The sequence below is a fragment of the Canis lupus genome, chromosome 35, assembly GCF_048164855.1.
Source record: "Canis lupus baileyi chromosome 35, mCanLup2.hap1, whole genome shotgun sequence".
Classification (NCBI taxonomy): Eukaryota; Metazoa; Chordata; class Mammalia; order Carnivora; family Canidae; genus Canis; species Canis lupus.
This window is the reverse complement of record NC_132872.1, coordinates 20386443-20404319: the sequence shown is the minus strand read 5'-3', so window position 1 is coordinate 20404319 and position 17877 is coordinate 20386443. Positions and strand designations below refer to the sequence as shown.

General features: G+C 39.8%; 1 protein-coding gene and 1 long non-coding RNA gene across 5 annotated transcripts in view; one reads left to right on the top strand and one right to left on the bottom strand.

Annotated features, from left to right (window-relative positions):
- The first annotated feature begins 394 nt into the window (after positions 1 to 394).
- ALCAM (activated leukocyte cell adhesion molecule) overlaps positions 395 to 17877 on the top strand; it is a 211876-nt gene continuing 194393 nt past the window's right edge. For 3 of the 4 annotated variants that reach the window (XM_072812481.1, XM_072812479.1, XM_072812480.1), the window contains exon 1: positions 395 to 955. In XM_072812481.1, the coding sequence (XP_072668582.1) occupies positions 883 to 955 (73 nt within the window). In that variant the 5' untranslated portion in view covers positions 395 to 882. Of the gene's footprint in view, positions 956 to 2065; positions 2112 to 17877 lie in introns of those variants that run through there. The other variant, XM_072812482.1, reaches the window with a different exon arrangement.
- On the bottom strand, positions 7303 to 14096 carry LOC140624878 (uncharacterized). Its single transcript, XR_012024318.1, has 3 exons — positions 13843 to 14096; positions 10823 to 10874; positions 7303 to 7664 (listed from the first exon to the last, which is right to left on the bottom strand). It is a non-coding gene; the product is annotated as an uncharacterized lncRNA (long non-coding RNA).

The following is a 17877-nucleotide window of genomic DNA, read 5'->3' as shown; positions in this document are numbered from 1 at the left end:
CGCGGCTCCGACCTCCGCTCCCTATTGGCCAGCGCCGTCCCGGGGGCAGGCGGTCCCCGCGGCCCTCCCCGCCCCCCCGGCGCGCGCGGCTCCGGCCTCCGCCCCCTATTGGCCAGCGCGGTCCCGGGGGCGGGGCCTGCGGGGAGCCCCTCCTACTTCGGGACCCGGGAGCCGGCGGGCGCCTCCCCCGCGGACTTGCAGCGCGGGACTCCGTGTGCGACTCGGTCCTGCAGCGCCTCTAGGCTGCGGGTCGGCGCTCCAACCACCTGCTCGGCGCTGCGTCCTGGGAAGCGGGGAGGAGAGAGGAGCGAGGAGGGAGGGGGCCGGGGGAGGAGAAAGGCGGCTTACACACGCCTTCCAGTCCTCCACTCAGAGCAGCCCGAGGACCGCCGCCGCCGCCGCCGCCGCCGCCGCCACGGCTCTGCCACCTGAGGAGACCGCCTGGACCCGCCGCGCGGCTGCCACCCCGGCCACTGCGCCCGGCGCCGGGCTGCCTGGGCACGCCGCCGCTACCAGCACTGTTGCTACTAGTATTATTCCAAGAGAAGGAGAATAACCGACCAGACTAAAAGAGCCACGTCCACCTTTCCGAAAATACTCCGGTGTCTCCGGGGAAGAGCGGGCGCTCGGCGCCGGCAGGAGCAGCCCGGGGCCCCGGGCAGGTGCCGCAGGGGAGGGAGCAAGAGTTGGGGCGCTGCGTGGTGCGAAGTTGCCTGCGGCGGAGCCCCGAGGTCCTGCGGCCCCAGCCCGGGGGCGGCGTGCCTGGGAGGAGCCGCTGCCCCTGCGTCCGGACCTGCGAGCCCGCGGGCAGCCAGGGGCCGGGGACGACGCCCCCTCCTGCGGCGCGGACTCCGTCGGTGGCCCCCGGGGAGGCGCGGGAATATGGCCTCGCAGGCGGGCCCCTCCTGCCGTCTAGTCTTCTGCCTCTTGATCTCCGCCGCCGTCCTCCGGCCAGGTGAGCAGCGGCCTCCGAGCAGCCCCAGCGGACGTGGGCCGGGGGTCCCTGCCGGGCTCCCGCTCGTCCGGGGCGGCGCGGCCGGGGAGGGGGGACGGCGGGGCGCGCGCAGGGCTGGCCCCCCGCGCCGGTCCCGTCACCTGCGCGGCTCACCGGGGCCCGGCGGGTCGGCTCGAGTTTGGGCGGGGACTGGGGGCCGTGCCGACGTCTCCGGGAACTTCGGGCGCTGCGGGGGCTGCGGTCCCGGGGGGCCTCGGGCGGGCCCCGGCGGGTCCCCCCCCCCCCCCGGCTCCCGCCCCGGCGGCCAGCCCCTGCCCTCTGACCATTCCTCCAGGCTCCCGATTTCCAAGTACACGTCACTGCGCTCGGGGCAGTTTCCCTTTCGCTTAGCTCCGAGGATAGCCGCCTGCACTTTTTGGTACCAAGCCCCCGGGTCACCCCCTCCCCCGCCCCGGAGGGAGGTGAAGGAGGGAGGGGTAGAGGAGAAAGGGAGGACTTTGATCGCTCCCTTAAAAAGCCCCTGCGGCTGCACTCTTGGCTTGGACGCCCCCTCCCCCACTGTCTGGGTGGGTGGTGGGTGGGGGTCGGGGTGGTGGGTGCGATCAGCAGCAGCCGGGGTTGTGAGACCTTAGTGAGCCGTTTGTGCATTTTTTAGGACCTGGGATTCAGTCTTCAGTTTTCAGTTATGTACTGAACCTCAAAAAAATAAAAAGGGCAAAATCCCCAAGAATTAAAATCTGTAGCCGGGAATCCCTTTCCGACCCCGGGGACGGCCCCTGGGGCTGTCATCCTGGGACCCACGGGTCGGCTGACGCGAGCGGCTCCTAACGGGGCATCCGGTCGGCTCGCCGTCAGTTGCTGAGACCATCAGGCTCCTTTCATCGCTGGACTTGAGGATTTTTTGGAATTTTTTTTTTTTCTCCCTTTGAAGTTTTATCTCTAGCCCTACATAGATAAGCATTTGCAAGTCAAACTCCTACTTCCTGGTTTGTTTGGGTTTTTCTTTTTTCTCCCTACCCCCCCACCCCCACCCCCCGGCTTCTGTTGGTTCTCGTGCCCTTTTCTGTAGTTTTTATTAAAGAAAGACTCCCTTCCCTTTCGCGTCTTTGATTTCGGCACATCCCTTCGGTGGTTGGCACACTGAGGCCGAACAGAGGTTTGAGGGGCTCAGGGCGTCCCCCAGGAGGAGAGGGCAAGGGCGGCTGGGGGCTAGAGGGGGAGATGAGGTCGGCAGGTGGCTGCGAACTGCAGCCCCCGCGTGGGCCGGGGCGGGGGGGGATGCTGGGGGTGCCCTCGCCCCATCCCTTTATGATAAAGTTACCTTTCTGGGTGAGCTGATGAGCTCACCTGCAGTTCTGAGGCTGGAGAAGGAGGCATCTGTGACACAGGTCTGGCCCTGGGGCGGGGCCCGGGAAACGCGAGTCGAACCGGATTCGCAGCAGGTGGGGTGGGGGTACGGGGCCCCGCGCGGGGGGAAGGGGGGACCCCCCTCGACTTCGGCACATCGGCCAGCTCCCTTTGCAAGAAGCCCCTGGTCCGCGGCGGGAGGGACGGGAACCCAGTCTGGGGCCGCGCGGAGGGGAAGCTGGACGGGGTGAGGTGGTGGGTGAAATGCAAGCCCCCCCCCCCCACGCACCCCCTCCGCCCTCGGGTTTTCAGTTCGACCCTGTCGCCGCCCGGAGTGCAGTGTCCTCGAAGCGCACCCCACTTCCCTCTTGCGGGCGGTCGCTCTGGGATTTATTTTCCGTTGAGCCACCTCGGGGTGGGGTGGGGGTGGGGGGCAGGTTTTTCCTCACATTCATTTAACTGCCAAACGGGGAAAGGTTCCGCTTTCAGACTTCCTTCTGGGTGATTCTTTTTGGAGCCGCAAGCTCGGGTCCCCAAGCCAGTGCCCAGCTGCGCGCCTCTGGGGGGAGCTGGGGCTGTCCTCGACCTCGGCCGACCTGAGGGTCGGAAACCCCAGAGCCTCCGATGAGTGGTTTCCTTGAATTTACCCGGCTGGCATATGTGCAGAAGTCTCGGGGCCGTGCCACTGTGTTTTGAAAGCAAGGTTTGTTGGCACCCACGGCGCCTTGTCCAGACCCAGGACGCGAGTCCTGCAAGGCAAGTGCGCCTCCTTGGGAGCCCGCTGCGCAGCTGAGCCGGGGGCTGCGGTGCCGACGGCTGGCCTCGTCCCGCAGACCGACCGACCGACGTACCCGCCTGCAGTCCTTGGTTTCCCGAGCTCTTGTAGGCTGTCGAGACCCGGGGAACAGGAATTGCAGTTTGTGAAACTGCCCCTGCAGATCTTTTGGTTTGTAGTCGCTGCATAGTCCTTGGTATGTTTCAGGCATGATGTGTTACCTGTTTTGGGGGGGGGGGGGATATGAATTAGACCACAGAAACTGAATTCAGAGATTAAGGCCATGAAGGAAATGCTCAGCATCCCAGGAAGCAAGAATCTCATTATCCTTGTAGAAAGAGCGTCAGCCTGTGGTGACATTCTGTATTGCTTTAAAAAAAATGCTTCCCTTGATTATTTATGAGAAGGAGGTGGGACCCTTGTGGTTAACTGTTTCTTCTCGTGGGTCATTTGTGTGCACCCCCTCAGGAATTTTTCTTAATTTCTGACATAAGGTTAGTTCCAAGACATAAGTACACTTAAAGTGCCCCCCCCCCTCCCCCGGAAGGATAGCGTGTTCTCAACACATTCAGTTTTATCTCAATAGGCCTTGGGGAAAGCATCAACTCAAATGATGTCCTTGCAGACAGTCTGATGTGGGACTGACTACTAACATTTTTTAATTTAAAAACTACACACTGCTTAGTAGCCAGTAAATATTGCTTTTCTCCTTGATGATTTATTTAATCCAATAGCAATTTACAATTTAATGGGGTACTATTTTCAGTAAACTGCTTTTCTAGGCTTGGCTCAGCATCATTCACCTTTGGGCACTTGAGCAAGTTATTTTATATATTCCGGCTTTGGCTCTCTCATGTGTAGGTAGAACTGTGGGCTAAGGATCTACTCTCTGAGATCTCTTTAGCTCAAAACTGTTTCTAATGACCTCAGGTCCTAAAAGCTGATTTGGGCAAGGCAGAGAGTCATTATCCAATTGTATTTCTCTAATGCTGTCAGACAGACTGAATGGATACAGTTCATATAAATTGTGTTGCGAGAAAATGTCAGTGGAATCCAATTGTGAATTTTCCATCTTTTTTCCTACCTGTACAAATCCATTATAATACCTACTGCTTAATCCTTCAGGCTTGAACAAGGCTATTAAAAAAAAAAAAAAAAAGAGTGTGTGACAGAGAGGAATTAGTCTCTCATTGTCTTGGGAAAAGAGACCCCAACAGTGGGAAAGGTTTTTAGGTCTCAAAAAACCCAATTAGTGTAACCCATCCCTCCTGGAAGATTGCCTCTATTTAAACTGCATATGTGGTTCCTAGCATGAAATATAAGTGATGGTTGATGCTGATATGTTCACAAGGCAAAGCCTAAGGATACCCCTCAACAAAATAGTTGACTTGCGAGGTGGTTTTTAAGTCCAATATAGAAGGAAGTAGAAAATAGGAATGCTTTCCTGTGCTTTAAAAAATCTATACAAATCCAAAATATTTTCATAACACAATTCCAAACCTTTTTTGACTTTTTAGGAAATTCAATCTGACTTATCTTTTTAAATAGAATTTCGGAAGAGAATGCATGTTTGCTGGTAACTTATTAAAAAGAGGAAAATCAATAAAAACCTACTAGTCCTAAGTGTTACCAGAATTTTTTTTTTTTTTTTTTTTTTTTACAGGAGTTAGTATTTGTGTGTTCAGTTTTTAGTTATGCCATAAGAATGTTCTGACTTTGGGAAAGCTGTTTTTCTGCTCCATCTTATTTCACATTTGCAAAATTTTCTCCCTTTGTAATGCATAGTTCTGGTTTTGGTGAAATTAATATTCCCTTGCTCAGCACTTTGAATTTTTCAACTATAACATGCTATATTAAGACTTTTATTATATTATTAATAGAAAAACACTATTACATTCATCACTTTGACCATTTTTTTAAAAAATCAGGCAAAAATGTCTTTTCTTTTTTTCTTTTTCCTTTTTTTCTCACTCAAGTTTTTATGTCATTAAACAGAGGCCTTTATAAAATTGAGCACTAAGTTGTCAGCATTACTTGGTGTTAGATGGCAGTATTTTGTCATATAATATCTTAAGTACTTCACAATCACCTTGTCTTATAGTCTTAAACACATTTCTTTCTGTGCTGGCCATTTATTTAGCATAAAACATCACCAAAGAGTTCTAGCTCTCTGAAGCTGTAAACTCAAGCAGACACATGCACATATATCCCAAATATGGAGGAAAGCAACACAGGTGCAGCTTTAATAAAATAGCATGTATACCTACAAACTTGAATTTAACTTTTCTCAGTCAGTTTTATTCTTCATTTGTTATGGTTCACAAAGGCCCATTTCATTTCTTATACATGAATGTATGTGGCATGTTAAGAAATGAGCTAACTCATTGGAATATTAAAGTTTCCTTAAGAGTGGTGGGTGATGACTTAATGTTTATTTATTTGCTTACTCTTGGATATTCGCTACTTTTTATTTTCAATAAGAAGTGGTAAAGGACTGGAAAAATGTTCATTTATATTTCTCATTTCTTTTTTAATCGGGGCAGAATCTTCCTTATAGAGAACAAAGTCAAGACTAAAATATATCTTTTATATTTAAGAAGAGGATATTATAGACCATATTTGATAAGACTAAATCCTATAGTTATTACAACTATCCTTATAGTATACGGAGTATTATTATATATTTGATTACTGATATTCTCATCCAGTTGATTTCTCTGTTTGAATAATGGATTTTATATGGTTCCCTCCCTACCTTATTACTAGATGTAGTATCATATATATTTCAGCTAGGACTACTTCCAAATGTGCTGTGGTATTCAGTAATTGTTTTATGGTAACCTATTATCATAGTCCATTATTGTAGTGTATGTTCAAGAATGAAATTAGCTTCAGTGCTTACTCTTTTATTTATCCAGTCAGTTCTCAATTATCCATTCCATTCACAGGGAAATCAGTCCAACCCAAAACAGTTTTAATCAAAGGATTGATTACTTAATTCGACTTTGAGTTGAAGTATTTCAGTGAACATGCCTATGTCTGATCATCTAAGAATTCTTAGTATTGCAACATAATAAAACTAAACTGTGGGAGAATAGATTAATCAGAAATTAGAGCCCTGTCCAGCTTCTCTGGCTTGCTAGCCAACTACCTTCCCCCGCCGCCCCGCCCTTTTTTCCCTAAAACTGCCTCCTCTGTTACTCCACGAGCCATACATCCCAGTATATCCATAATACTCTTGGTTTATCCTGATGTCCTGATTCAATCATTAATGGTACCTTATTTCACCCTCAAAAGTGCAGTTTGGATGACAAATTATATAGCTACCCTGATTATTAATGACTTGTCTATTGATATGTCTGTCTTGATTACTTAACTATAAGTACTCTCCTGACAAAGTACATATTTCTAATCTTTTTTTATTTATAAGCTACAGTGGAATATCAATAAGGCCACATGCCCTTTAATGTCAAGTGTAGGAAAGATGTGAGGTTATAGCCTGAAACCTCAGAATATTGTAGTGGGTGTAAAACATTATGGATTCTATGGTTTGGAATGGAAACCAAATTGACCTAAGATACCAAGAAAATAATGGTGTTTGAAATTCACCTGGGAGTTATACTTATCCAGGGAAGGCTGATTTCAGTCTGATCCTGAAATCCTTTCTCAGCCATTTGCACAATTCCCATGCTGTTCTTCTATGAGGTTTCTCAGTAGCTCCACTATTAATTTGGATTTAAAAATATTAATCAGGGATGTCTATACAATTGAAGGAAGCTCTTAAGTCTTTTTGTACATATAAATCACAGTTGTATCAGTTACAACTGGTGACCTGACTTGGGCGGCCAACAATATGGCTAGAGCAATTGGTGCCAAGACTGATTATTCCTAGTTAGGCACATATGTGTTATTTGGTTCATCTATATTAGTGCCTCAGGTGCCCCAGAAGGGCAAGGAGGTAGGAAAGGTTGAGAAAATATTATCTAAGCACACAAAGTAATGGATGCCATAGTTTTGTCCCCATTAATAAGGCAGAATGAAGGGAGAGGGCATTGGTCACTGTGGCTAAAACTCTTGTCAGCACCTTCCCTAATGGTTGGGAGTTCCAAGTAAAGAAGAAAACATAAAAACACGTGTAGCTACTCTAATTGAATTTTTGAACCATAGCTTATCAATTAAGTATATCAATTAACTTTGCAATGTGAGCAAAGAGCACTCCAGAACATAGTGGTTTAAACAGCAGCCATTTTATGCAGTTCATTATTTTGCATTCTGGCAATTTAGTCTGGATAGTTGGGTGTTTTTCTGATTTTAGTTAGATATCTTCATTTTACTATATTTTATTGTGTGTCAAGCTAGGCAGCTTTGCTTCTGGGTGTTGGCTGATGGTTGTTCAGGGAAAATTGATTCTTCTCCATGGTCTTTCATTCTCTAATAGACTTCCCTAGGCTTGTTCTCTTGGTGGAAGCAGGGTTTTAAGAGAAAGCAAACGTGTGGAAGACTTCTTCTGCCAACCCATCACTTCTGCCACAGTCAGTTGATGAAGACAAGCCCCAAGCCCAAATTCAAGGGTGGAGAAGTCATCTCCTATCAAATAGAAAGAGCTTAAAAACAAACAAAAAACAAAACAAACAAACAAACAAAAAAAACAAAAAACACTTGACAAATAGTGTGGATAAAGACCAGGAGAGAGAATTAGTATCATTTTTGCAATTAGTCAACCAGTGGGGAATGTGATAGCAGCAAATATCCTTACTTAGCCCCATATTCATAGTTTACACCTTCCTCTTCTAGGTCCTTTGGCAAGAAATGTGAGAGATTATAGAGAGGCTCAAGCAGTGTTAATAAAGCCACTATCCTATGGCTGATCCCTTATCTTCTCCTGGATTAGAATTATGGAAAGCTAAGTATGTGTGTGAGAGAGAAGAGAAAGAGGAGAAAGAGAAGAAGGGAGCGATAGTGAGAGAGCACACACAATTTGAAGAGTTAAAGGCATGCAAATCATGGTCAGAACTAAAATGTGATAGAAGAGGGATTGTTGGAAAAAATGAGAAATTGCCTTAGACATTCATCTGGTTCAGTTCTCTTATTTGATAGCTGAGATAGATGAAGCTAAAGGTTAAAAGAGTACCTAAAATTCGATAGCTAATAATTAGCCAGTTTTTTCAGAAAATAATGTTCTTGGTTTCATTTATGCCTAAACTCATACAGTCAAGGTTTAGAGCTATAAAGGACCTTGAAATTACTTAGGTACTTGCCTAAGTATTACATTGTTGGCCAGTCCAAGATTAAACCTCATGTAAATTAACCTGAAACTAATATATCACTGTATTTTAGCTAAATGGAATTAAAATAAAAACTTAAAAAAAAAACCCAATGGAAATTAACCATTCAGCATATGTAACAGCATTCAATAAATGTTTATTGCATTCTCAGTATGTGCAAAGCATTGTGCTTGGTGCTGAGTATACTGCAATAAACTAGTTACTAGACAGTCAAGGTCTTGTCAGGCCAAGGAGTTCTGTTCTCTCTGGGAAATCGAATCAATCAACTAATTACATAGTTTGTAGAAGTTTTGCTAGGTACTACAAGGGCAAATAAAGAGCATTTTACATCAGAGTGGCAGATTTGGTTTGGACTTTAGGAAAAAATCAGAAAGTTTCTTTCAGTGATATCTGAGGTGGGTGCTCAGGAATAATCAAGCAAAAGATACAGGCTGAGAGAATGGCATGAGTTAAGATGCTAACAGGGGAAGGAACATGACTTCTAGCTTCTGGAGGTCACCAGGAATTCTTTGAAGTCCTTCAAATACTTTCCTGTAATTTCCCTAATTTACTCAGCAGTTAAGGGGTTCAGAGAGGATCTATCTGTTTGATCTTATTCAGGTACTCATATACAAGTAAATATTTGCATATATACTTCCCCCTTTAAAAAACCAGGTGGGAACATACTATACATACCATTTTGTGCCTTTCCTTTTTAACTCTACAGCACATTTTGGAAAATAAGAGATTATGCCATATCAGGACATATGGCTCTACCTCATTTTTGAAGGTGTATTGGTTTTTATCGTACACACCATAATTAATTTAACCATTTCCCCAGTTCTTGGAAATGTAGACTGTTTCCAGTCTTTTTTGTTACAAACATGATTGTAGTGGAAATTCTGATACATGTTCTTGTTCATATGTGCCATTATGTTAATAGAAAATGTCCTGAATGTGAAATTGATGAGTCAAAAGAGTATGTGCATTTTTCATTTAGGAAGTTCTCGTCACAAGAAAAAAAATTGTAACTATGTGTGGTGATGAGGTGTTGACTAAACTTGTGATATGTACATATATCACTCTGTTCTACACCTAAAACTAATGCAATGCTTTATGTCAATTATATCTCAATTAAAAAAGAGTGCATATCTTTAAAATCCCAAAAACAGCATATGGGGATGCCCCTTCCTCATATTAATAGTACAGAGTTATGGAGAAAATATAACTTCCTTTAAAAAAACCAGGATAATAGGTTGATTCTTATTTATTTAAAACTATGGGAAAAATGAGAATTATAGGACTTATTTTGGATTTATAGGAGAAAATGGAATTATAGGAGTACACTCACATGTAAGGCAAAAGCTATTGATAGATTGGTTCTTAACTTTTATGACATGTGTAGGGATTGAAAATGGGTGAAAGAAGTTCATTTATTATGAATTATTATCATAGCTCTTTCCCCATAAGATGGCTAACTTTCAGAACATAAACTATGTAAATGTAAGTCATATTTCCTTTTATTTTGGAAGATTCATACTCTATGGGAGCAGATTGACTAAAGCAGTGGATTAAGAGACAACAACATGTGAGCCTTAAGAATAGTTGATACTGTTTTATGTTACATAAATGGTTTCCAAATATTTGTGTTAGTTATTGTAGGTATAATATACATTGTGTAGGTGGATTAACTAATGCCATTTTGTCAACCCTGTATAATAGGTCTTACTAAACAGATTTCAGTTATTTTTAAGTAAGTCATATTCTGAACAATTCTTCCAACAAATTTGTTTAAGCAGGCTCATCAAAATTGCTTACTAGTGGATAAAAAGTATCATCTTCTGTATATTTAGTGACATTAAGTATGTTTTACCCTGTAATTTTTAGATCTATTACAGAAAGGAGTAAAACATATTTTTATTGCAATTTCTTTATAGAAAAACATAACAATATGTCTATGAAGAGTTTTCAACAAGCATGTGCTGAGAATATATTTTTTAAAGAAGGCAACAAATATTCATAATGGAATTAATATTAGTGAGCACAAACTATAATTTCATAAATGAAGCAGTTTCTGTATAGCATTTAGTATTTATTTATTTATTAGCATTTAGTTTTTAATATTTCAACTTGTGGCATTTATACTTTATTTTGCAGACATTTTCACTACTTGCTGATGGGTATGACACTTTCCAAGAAAAAAGTTTATGCTGGTTATAAGACATGGGTTTTACATCTTTGCAGAGATGGGCATGGCTCTAAATATGAATAATGATTTTGCTATGAGATCTAAGAGTAGAATGTGATACATATTTAAATTTACCCTGTTGGATTAATCCTTGACTCAACCCAACCCCAATGGATGGTAATATAGTTCTCAAATAGAAATTTTCTTTTGGAAATGACTGTTTAGTATGAGATAAAATGGCTTTTCTTATCATAATAGAATGACAAATAAGTATCTGTTTATTAAAACAATACCTGTATCTGCTCAGCTGTTTTTCTCTTTGCTGATAAGAAACACGTTTCCTTTCTAAATAAATGACAAAACAGTAAAAAAAAAAAAAAATTTCAGGGTATGGTTTAGAGGTTATCGTTTTTTAATTTTTATTTATTTATTTATTTATTTTAGAGATTTTATTTATTTATTCATGAGAGACACAGAGAGAAGACAGAGACAAAGGCAGAGGGAGAAGCAGGCTCCATGTAGGGAGCCCGATGTGGGACTTGATCCTGAGACTCCAAGGTCACGCCCTGGGCTGAAGGCAGGTGCCCAACCACTGAGCTACCCAGGCGTTCCAAGGTTATCATTTTTTAGAATTGATCCAAAATGTTTGGTTAGAAAGGAACTGCCTGAATAGTGATTTTATTGTAGATAATATGGTTATACCTCCATGATATTTAAAAAAATAATTCTCTGCCTATCTACTTAGGGAATGTTAGTGCTCACAGATTAAACAAACTATCAATACATAGCCTAGGTCCTATTGCACCAGAGTCCAAGGGCTTGGGTGTTGGATCTGAACATTAGATTGATTTTCTAGCTCTCTGTTTTCTGATTTGTAATATGAGGATAACTTAATATTACCAAGTTCATTTGATATGGATGTTCCAATAAGGTAATGAGTGTACAGCATTTCTCAGTACCTGATACATAGTGGACTCTCAATAATAATTGTTATGAATCACATTTTTTAGTAATCATATAATAATGTCAGTTTATTCATATCAGACAAATATGTGAAAATAGCCTCATCTTACTGGTTTGAAGATATATTTCAGTTCCATCTAAGTACATTTTGGGGGATTTCCATAAAAAAGTTGGACTTCATATTCTTATTAGAATATTTTATAGTCTCAGTATCTGTCAGGCAATTTCAGTTTTATTGATTCAAAGAAAACAAAAGAAAAACACAAACTGAAAATTACAGTCTTAAATGTGATTTCCTACAAGCCAAAACTATTAAGAAGAAACACATGCTCTAGAATTATAAGGACATCTGTAATTTACAAAATTATCCTTAGAAATTGATAGGTATGTGTGTTTCTATAATTTGAAATATATTAGACTTTAGAAAGAGAAAAATTTTACTATTATAATTTTGATCTTAAAATTATGATTTTTAAATACAAGGCATATTTTCTCAACTATAATTCAATAGAGGGAGCTCCACTACTTTCCTTTTATGAACACGATAGGGTGCTTCTATTTATCATAATTTTCTGGTGGTTACTAATTTAATAGTGAAATTACTAAGAATCTATAATTTGAATGTTAATGATATTTTAGAAATTGAGTAGTATCCTCTTATTAATGGGATTCAGAAATGCTTCTACAAATAATATATGCTTTAAAATCCTAGTTTCTGGTTCTCTGCATCCTTTGGATAACAAATCGCTAGAAGTATAACAGTAGTTATACTCCTGTAAAGCATACTTCACTCTAATATAGCAAGGCATCAAAGGAGAACAAAGTGTATGTCCAATGATAAAATGTTGAATTTTTGAATACTACGTTTGTGGTTTCTATTAAATGGAAACAGCTATACATTTGTATAGAGGAGAAGAAATAGCTGGTATTTTTCTCAATAACTCTACCTACATTTTTAACCAAATGATTATAGATTTCTACATGGAACCAGTCTACACTCCCATCTCTTTCTTTTTTATTTACCCAAATATCCCCTTGACTTAGATTGAAAATATAGTTGCAGTCATCTAAGTTGTCACCTGTGTATGACCCTGATAATTCACTTACCTTTTATGAGATCCATTTTTGCCATGGAAGTGTTGTATAATGTAATGTCTAAAATCTTTGCAGCTTAAAAATTCTAACGTTCAAAATTATACATTGATTTAGAGAAATTTACATAGGTTTGAATTGATGGTAAGCTATAAGTTATTGGACATCCAATTAAGAAAAAAAAACATTTTAAATATGATCCTCATTTATTTTTTACTCAAAATGGAAATTATTTTGTTGAATCTTGAAGAAAAGTGTATAATCCCACACATTAGACCTCCTAATCTATTACTAAAATGCTCTCAGTTAAAGAAATGGCCCAGTTCCCTGGCATATTTAAGAATCACCAACACAGAGACAGCTTTTAAACATTTCATATTAAAATAAAATGTGCTGTTAAGAGAACAGCCTGGGGATTGAGGCCTGCAGCTTACTCATTACAGTTTTAAGCATTCTTTAAAGTAAGTAATTGTTTTATTGTGTTTACTCTCCATTATAGATTAGAGTTTGAGACTGTGGCTATGGAGCCAAATTGTGTGGTTATGAAACCTATGTCTCTATTTTCTACCAAAGAATCAGGTGACACTGGGCAAATGGCATAACCCTTCTCCTATCCCAACCTGTGCAGTAGGGATAAACTCATTCAACAGTGTGATTGTCAAATAACGAGCTCTCTATAAATTGTTAGTATTATTCAACTATTTAATCTCAGTTGATCTTTCCACCTTCCCCAAAATATGATTATAAACCCAATTTACTCTCCTATGAGTACATAAAAAAGAGAGGCTTCAGGTTGTTCAAAACTGTAAAATTGCCAGCTATAGCTCCTCTTCACTACAGCTTTTTTTTCCCCATTGAAGAAATGGTGTATCGAATGACACTGACATCATATTATTTATTAGGTATAACCTTGAATCTACTCATTTTATAAAACAAATAAGTCATCCACAAACTCCCAAACTTTGTCTACTAATTAGAAGTATATTCATTATGACATAATTCTCATCTGATAATGAAACATCATTGCATTGCACTTCCATGGTTGAAACTTAAAGGCCAATTTAAAGGTGAAAACGAGACACCCTTCAGGCTGTTGTTCACAGCGTCTGATAACATATTGTTTTAGCTCATTAGTATAAGTAGGTGAGAAGTAACTTAGAAGAATGAAAGAATGTGTGTTGAAAAGACTGTATATGTAGACTGTGGATTCAGAGTGAAATAGAGCATGGTGATGTAATATTTTAAGGAAGTGAAATACCTGTAGTATGGTCTAATGGTTTTCTCAAACTTCAGTCTAGCCCTTTTCCAGTCTCTTCTCCCCTCTGTCTCCAAAATGGCACAAGATGAATAGATTCCTGCTCTGCTTAAGATAAATCTGTGGTTCCCCATTAGAATGGGGATCAAATACAAACTTCTTAGTATAGCATTAAAGGTTCGACTTAACATTTTCACCACAATCTTTCTTGGAATTCCATGTCCCAGCCATACTTCTAGATGTACCATAGCCTTCTTGTTCCCTGTCACTTTTTTATTCTAGAACACACTGTCATGCCCTCACCAATAGCTTTTTTTGCCTGGGTAACTAGTATCCCCATCCTTTGGAACAGAGTATAGATTCCATTTCCTCCAAAATTTCTCCCCTGATCTCCGTAAAGTGTCCATTGTCTGTAATTTCAGAGCTCACTTCACTTATTGCCTTGTTATTCTTGCCATTCTTCCCTTAGAGGATTTTGAGTTCCTGCAGGCAAAGGCTCTGTCTTTTTAATCTTTTTTCAACTCTGTGTCTACTGATATATAACATATCTCCAGCAGCACAGATATAGTGATTGAATAAATGGATTAATAAAAATTAGAAATCTTGATGATTAATGAAATTTACTTAAAATTGCAAAATACATTTGAATAAGAAATATTTATATTGAGATAAATTTTCAATTGCCTTTAGAAACTTAGAGAATGATAAGTCTCCTGAATTATGGCTTTTAACAAAACCCACAAAAACAATATTTGCCATATTCTACACAAGCTAAACAAAGTATAAAAAGAAACAGAACTGAGTTAGTATCTACCCAAAGATGTTCCATGCGCTTGGATTGGAAGAACCAATATTGTTAAAATCTGCATACCACCCAAAGCAATCTATAGATGCAATGCAATTTCTATCAAAATACCAACAATATTTTTCACAGAACTAGTACGAATAACATTAAAGTTTATGTGTAACCAAAAAAGATCCTGAATAGCCAAACAGTCTTGAAAAAGAAGAGCAAACCTTGAGGTATCATAATCCCAGATTTCAAGATCACTACAGAGCTCTAATAATCAAAGCATTATGATATTGACACCAAAAGTAGATGTACAGATCAATGCAACAGAGTACAGAGCCCAGAAATAAACCCATGTGTATTTAGTCAATTAATCTACAACAAAGGGGGTAAGAATATACAGTGGTTAAAATATATTCTCACCACAAATGGTGCTGGGAACCTGAGCAGGTGTATGCAAAAGAATGGAACTGGACCATTTTCCTACACTATGCCCCAAAATAAACTCAAAATTGGTTAGACCTAAATGAGACATAGACATAAACATAAAACATAAAATTTCTAGAAGAAAACATAGGCTTTCTAGAAGAAAACAGGATTTCTTTGATATCAGCCATAGAACATTTTTCTAGATAATGTCACCTCAGGCAAGGAAAACAAAAACAAAGTTAATCTATGTAAAGAAAATAAAAGGCTTTTTATTATAAAAAGCACCGCAATGGAAATCATTAACAAAATGACAAGGCAGTCTACTAAATGAGAGAAGATATTTGCAAATGATATATCTCATAAAGAGTTAATATCCAAAACATATAAAGAACTTATAAACTGAACACCAAACAAAAACAAAAACAAAAAAACCCAAAACAAATAATCCAATTAAAAAATTAGGCAGGAGACCTGAATAGACATTTTCCCAAGACATACAAATGGCTAACAGACACATGTAAAGACCTTCAACATCACTATTCAGGGAGACGCAAATTAAAAACCACAATGAGATATCATCTCACACTAGTCAGATGGCTAGAATAAAAAAGACAAGAAGTAAGTGTTGGCAAAGATGTGGAGAAAAGGAAACCACCCACTGTTGGTAGGAATGTAAATTGGTGCAGCCACTGTGGAAAATAGTGTGGAGGTTCCTCAAAAAATTAAAAATAGTATTACCATATGATTCAGTAATTCCACTACTGGATATTTACCCAGAGAAAGCAAAAACACTAACTGAAAAAGATATATGCACCCTTATGTCTATTGCAGCATTATTTATGACAGTGAAAATATGGAGGCAACCAAAATGTCCATCCACAGATAAATGGATAAAATATAAATATTACTCAGATGTATAAAGAATGAGATCTTGCTATTTGCAGCAACATGAATCTAGAGGGTATAATGCTAGGTAAAATAAGTTAGAAGAAGACAACAGCATGTGATTTCAAGTCATATGTGGAATTTAAGTAATACATGAACAAAGGAAAAAAGAAAACAAAAATCAGACTCTTAAAATACAGAGAACAAACTGGTGGTTGCCAGAGGGGATGTAGGGGGAAGAGATGGGTAAAATAGATAAAGGGGTTTAAGAATACACTTAAAGGGGAGGCCCGGGTGGCTTAGTTAAGTGCCCAACTCTTGATTTCAACTCAGATCATGATCTCAGGGTTTTGAGATTGAGCCTCCTGATGGGCTCTGTGCTGGGTGTGGAGCCTGTTTAAGATTCTCTCTCTTCCTCTCACTATGTCCTTCCCCGCACCCCCACTTGTGCTCTCTTTCTCTTTCTCAAAAAAAAAAAAAAAAAAAAAACACTGACAGCGATGAGCGCTGAGTAATGTATAAAATAAAAGGAGGAGGAGAAGAGGGAGGGAGGGAAGAAGAGAGGGTGGGAAGAAGGAAAGGAAAGAAAGAGAGAAATGGAAAAATGGAATTGAGTTAGCCTAGTTTTTCTTTCAGGTGCCAATCCAGGTTAACATAAAATAAAAATTTGATAACTGTATTGTTCTAGAGCTTTCATAAACATTGAACACTAAAGATCATCTAGAGAAATATATAAATTAATTTAAACTGATTTATCTTTAAAACTAGGTTTTTCTAGGATGACTGTAGGGATACCTTCTCAGTAGGCAGTATGTAAGAGGTATATTTTTCTTATTTTTAATTCTTAGATTAAACCTGTGGATCAGGACATTTTCCAGAATATGGCAAAAAGAGTATAGAAAAGATTTCATGAGAAAGTTAATCAGTCATGCAGGCAATATTTAATATATCTGTACTACAGAAAATACACGTGTATTGTGAGTCATCTCTGAATGCTGATAACAGTAAAATATTAGAGATTATTTGGAGAAAGTCTGGTATTTTGCAAAATCATTTTCTAATGAAGTTTAAATTCAGACACAAACCTAAGAAAAATTAATGAAAAGATGGAAATATGCACATATATTTTACTGCAAAACAAAACTCATGTGCTTGCAACTAACATAATTTTAGGAAATAGGCCATTACTAATTTTAAAAAAAAAGTTCAGAATTGGAGTCATCACTGTATCTCATTTTTGATGGTATTTGATAGTTGAAAACATATTATTTTTAAGTCTGATGCCTCTTCCCTGGGCAAAATAACCTTAATTTCCATAATCTTTTTATATAAAGTGTTTTTTCAAAGGTCTTGATTTATTTCTTTACTTTACTTTGTATCCTCAGTTACTCTGAATTTTAACATCTGTATTCTGTTTTTTTTATTCTCTTGTTCACTGTAAAAAAAAAAAAAAACCTTTTAGGAATTTTTTACTTAAGTCCTATCGTCAAGTAGTCTCCTGAATTCCCACCCAGAAATATAAATATTTTTCTAATATAAGGGTATTTATCCAGATAAACCCATATAAATCCAGCACGTTGTCACTGGTAGATCCCATTTATTGAAAACCTGTACTACATGTATAATAGTACTTCACAAAAAAATTGCCAACATATTTGTATAGCCAATTTTAAATTTAACAGCTGTACATTTTTTTAATTTATTGAGTTACAAAATCAAATTTCACTTTTAGCCTTTTCATTAGAGGACTTTGAATGCAGTATGGCATATGCATAAAAAATAGGGAGAGTAAAGATATTATCAAATAAAAGCCAAGTAGATGGGACTTTCGCTTTCTTCAAATATGTAAAACTGGTTGGGCCATACCAACAACCTGTCAAGAGTCTGGCTTAATCAAATAGGCTACATGACAATTTTTTTAGACTTCTTTTACC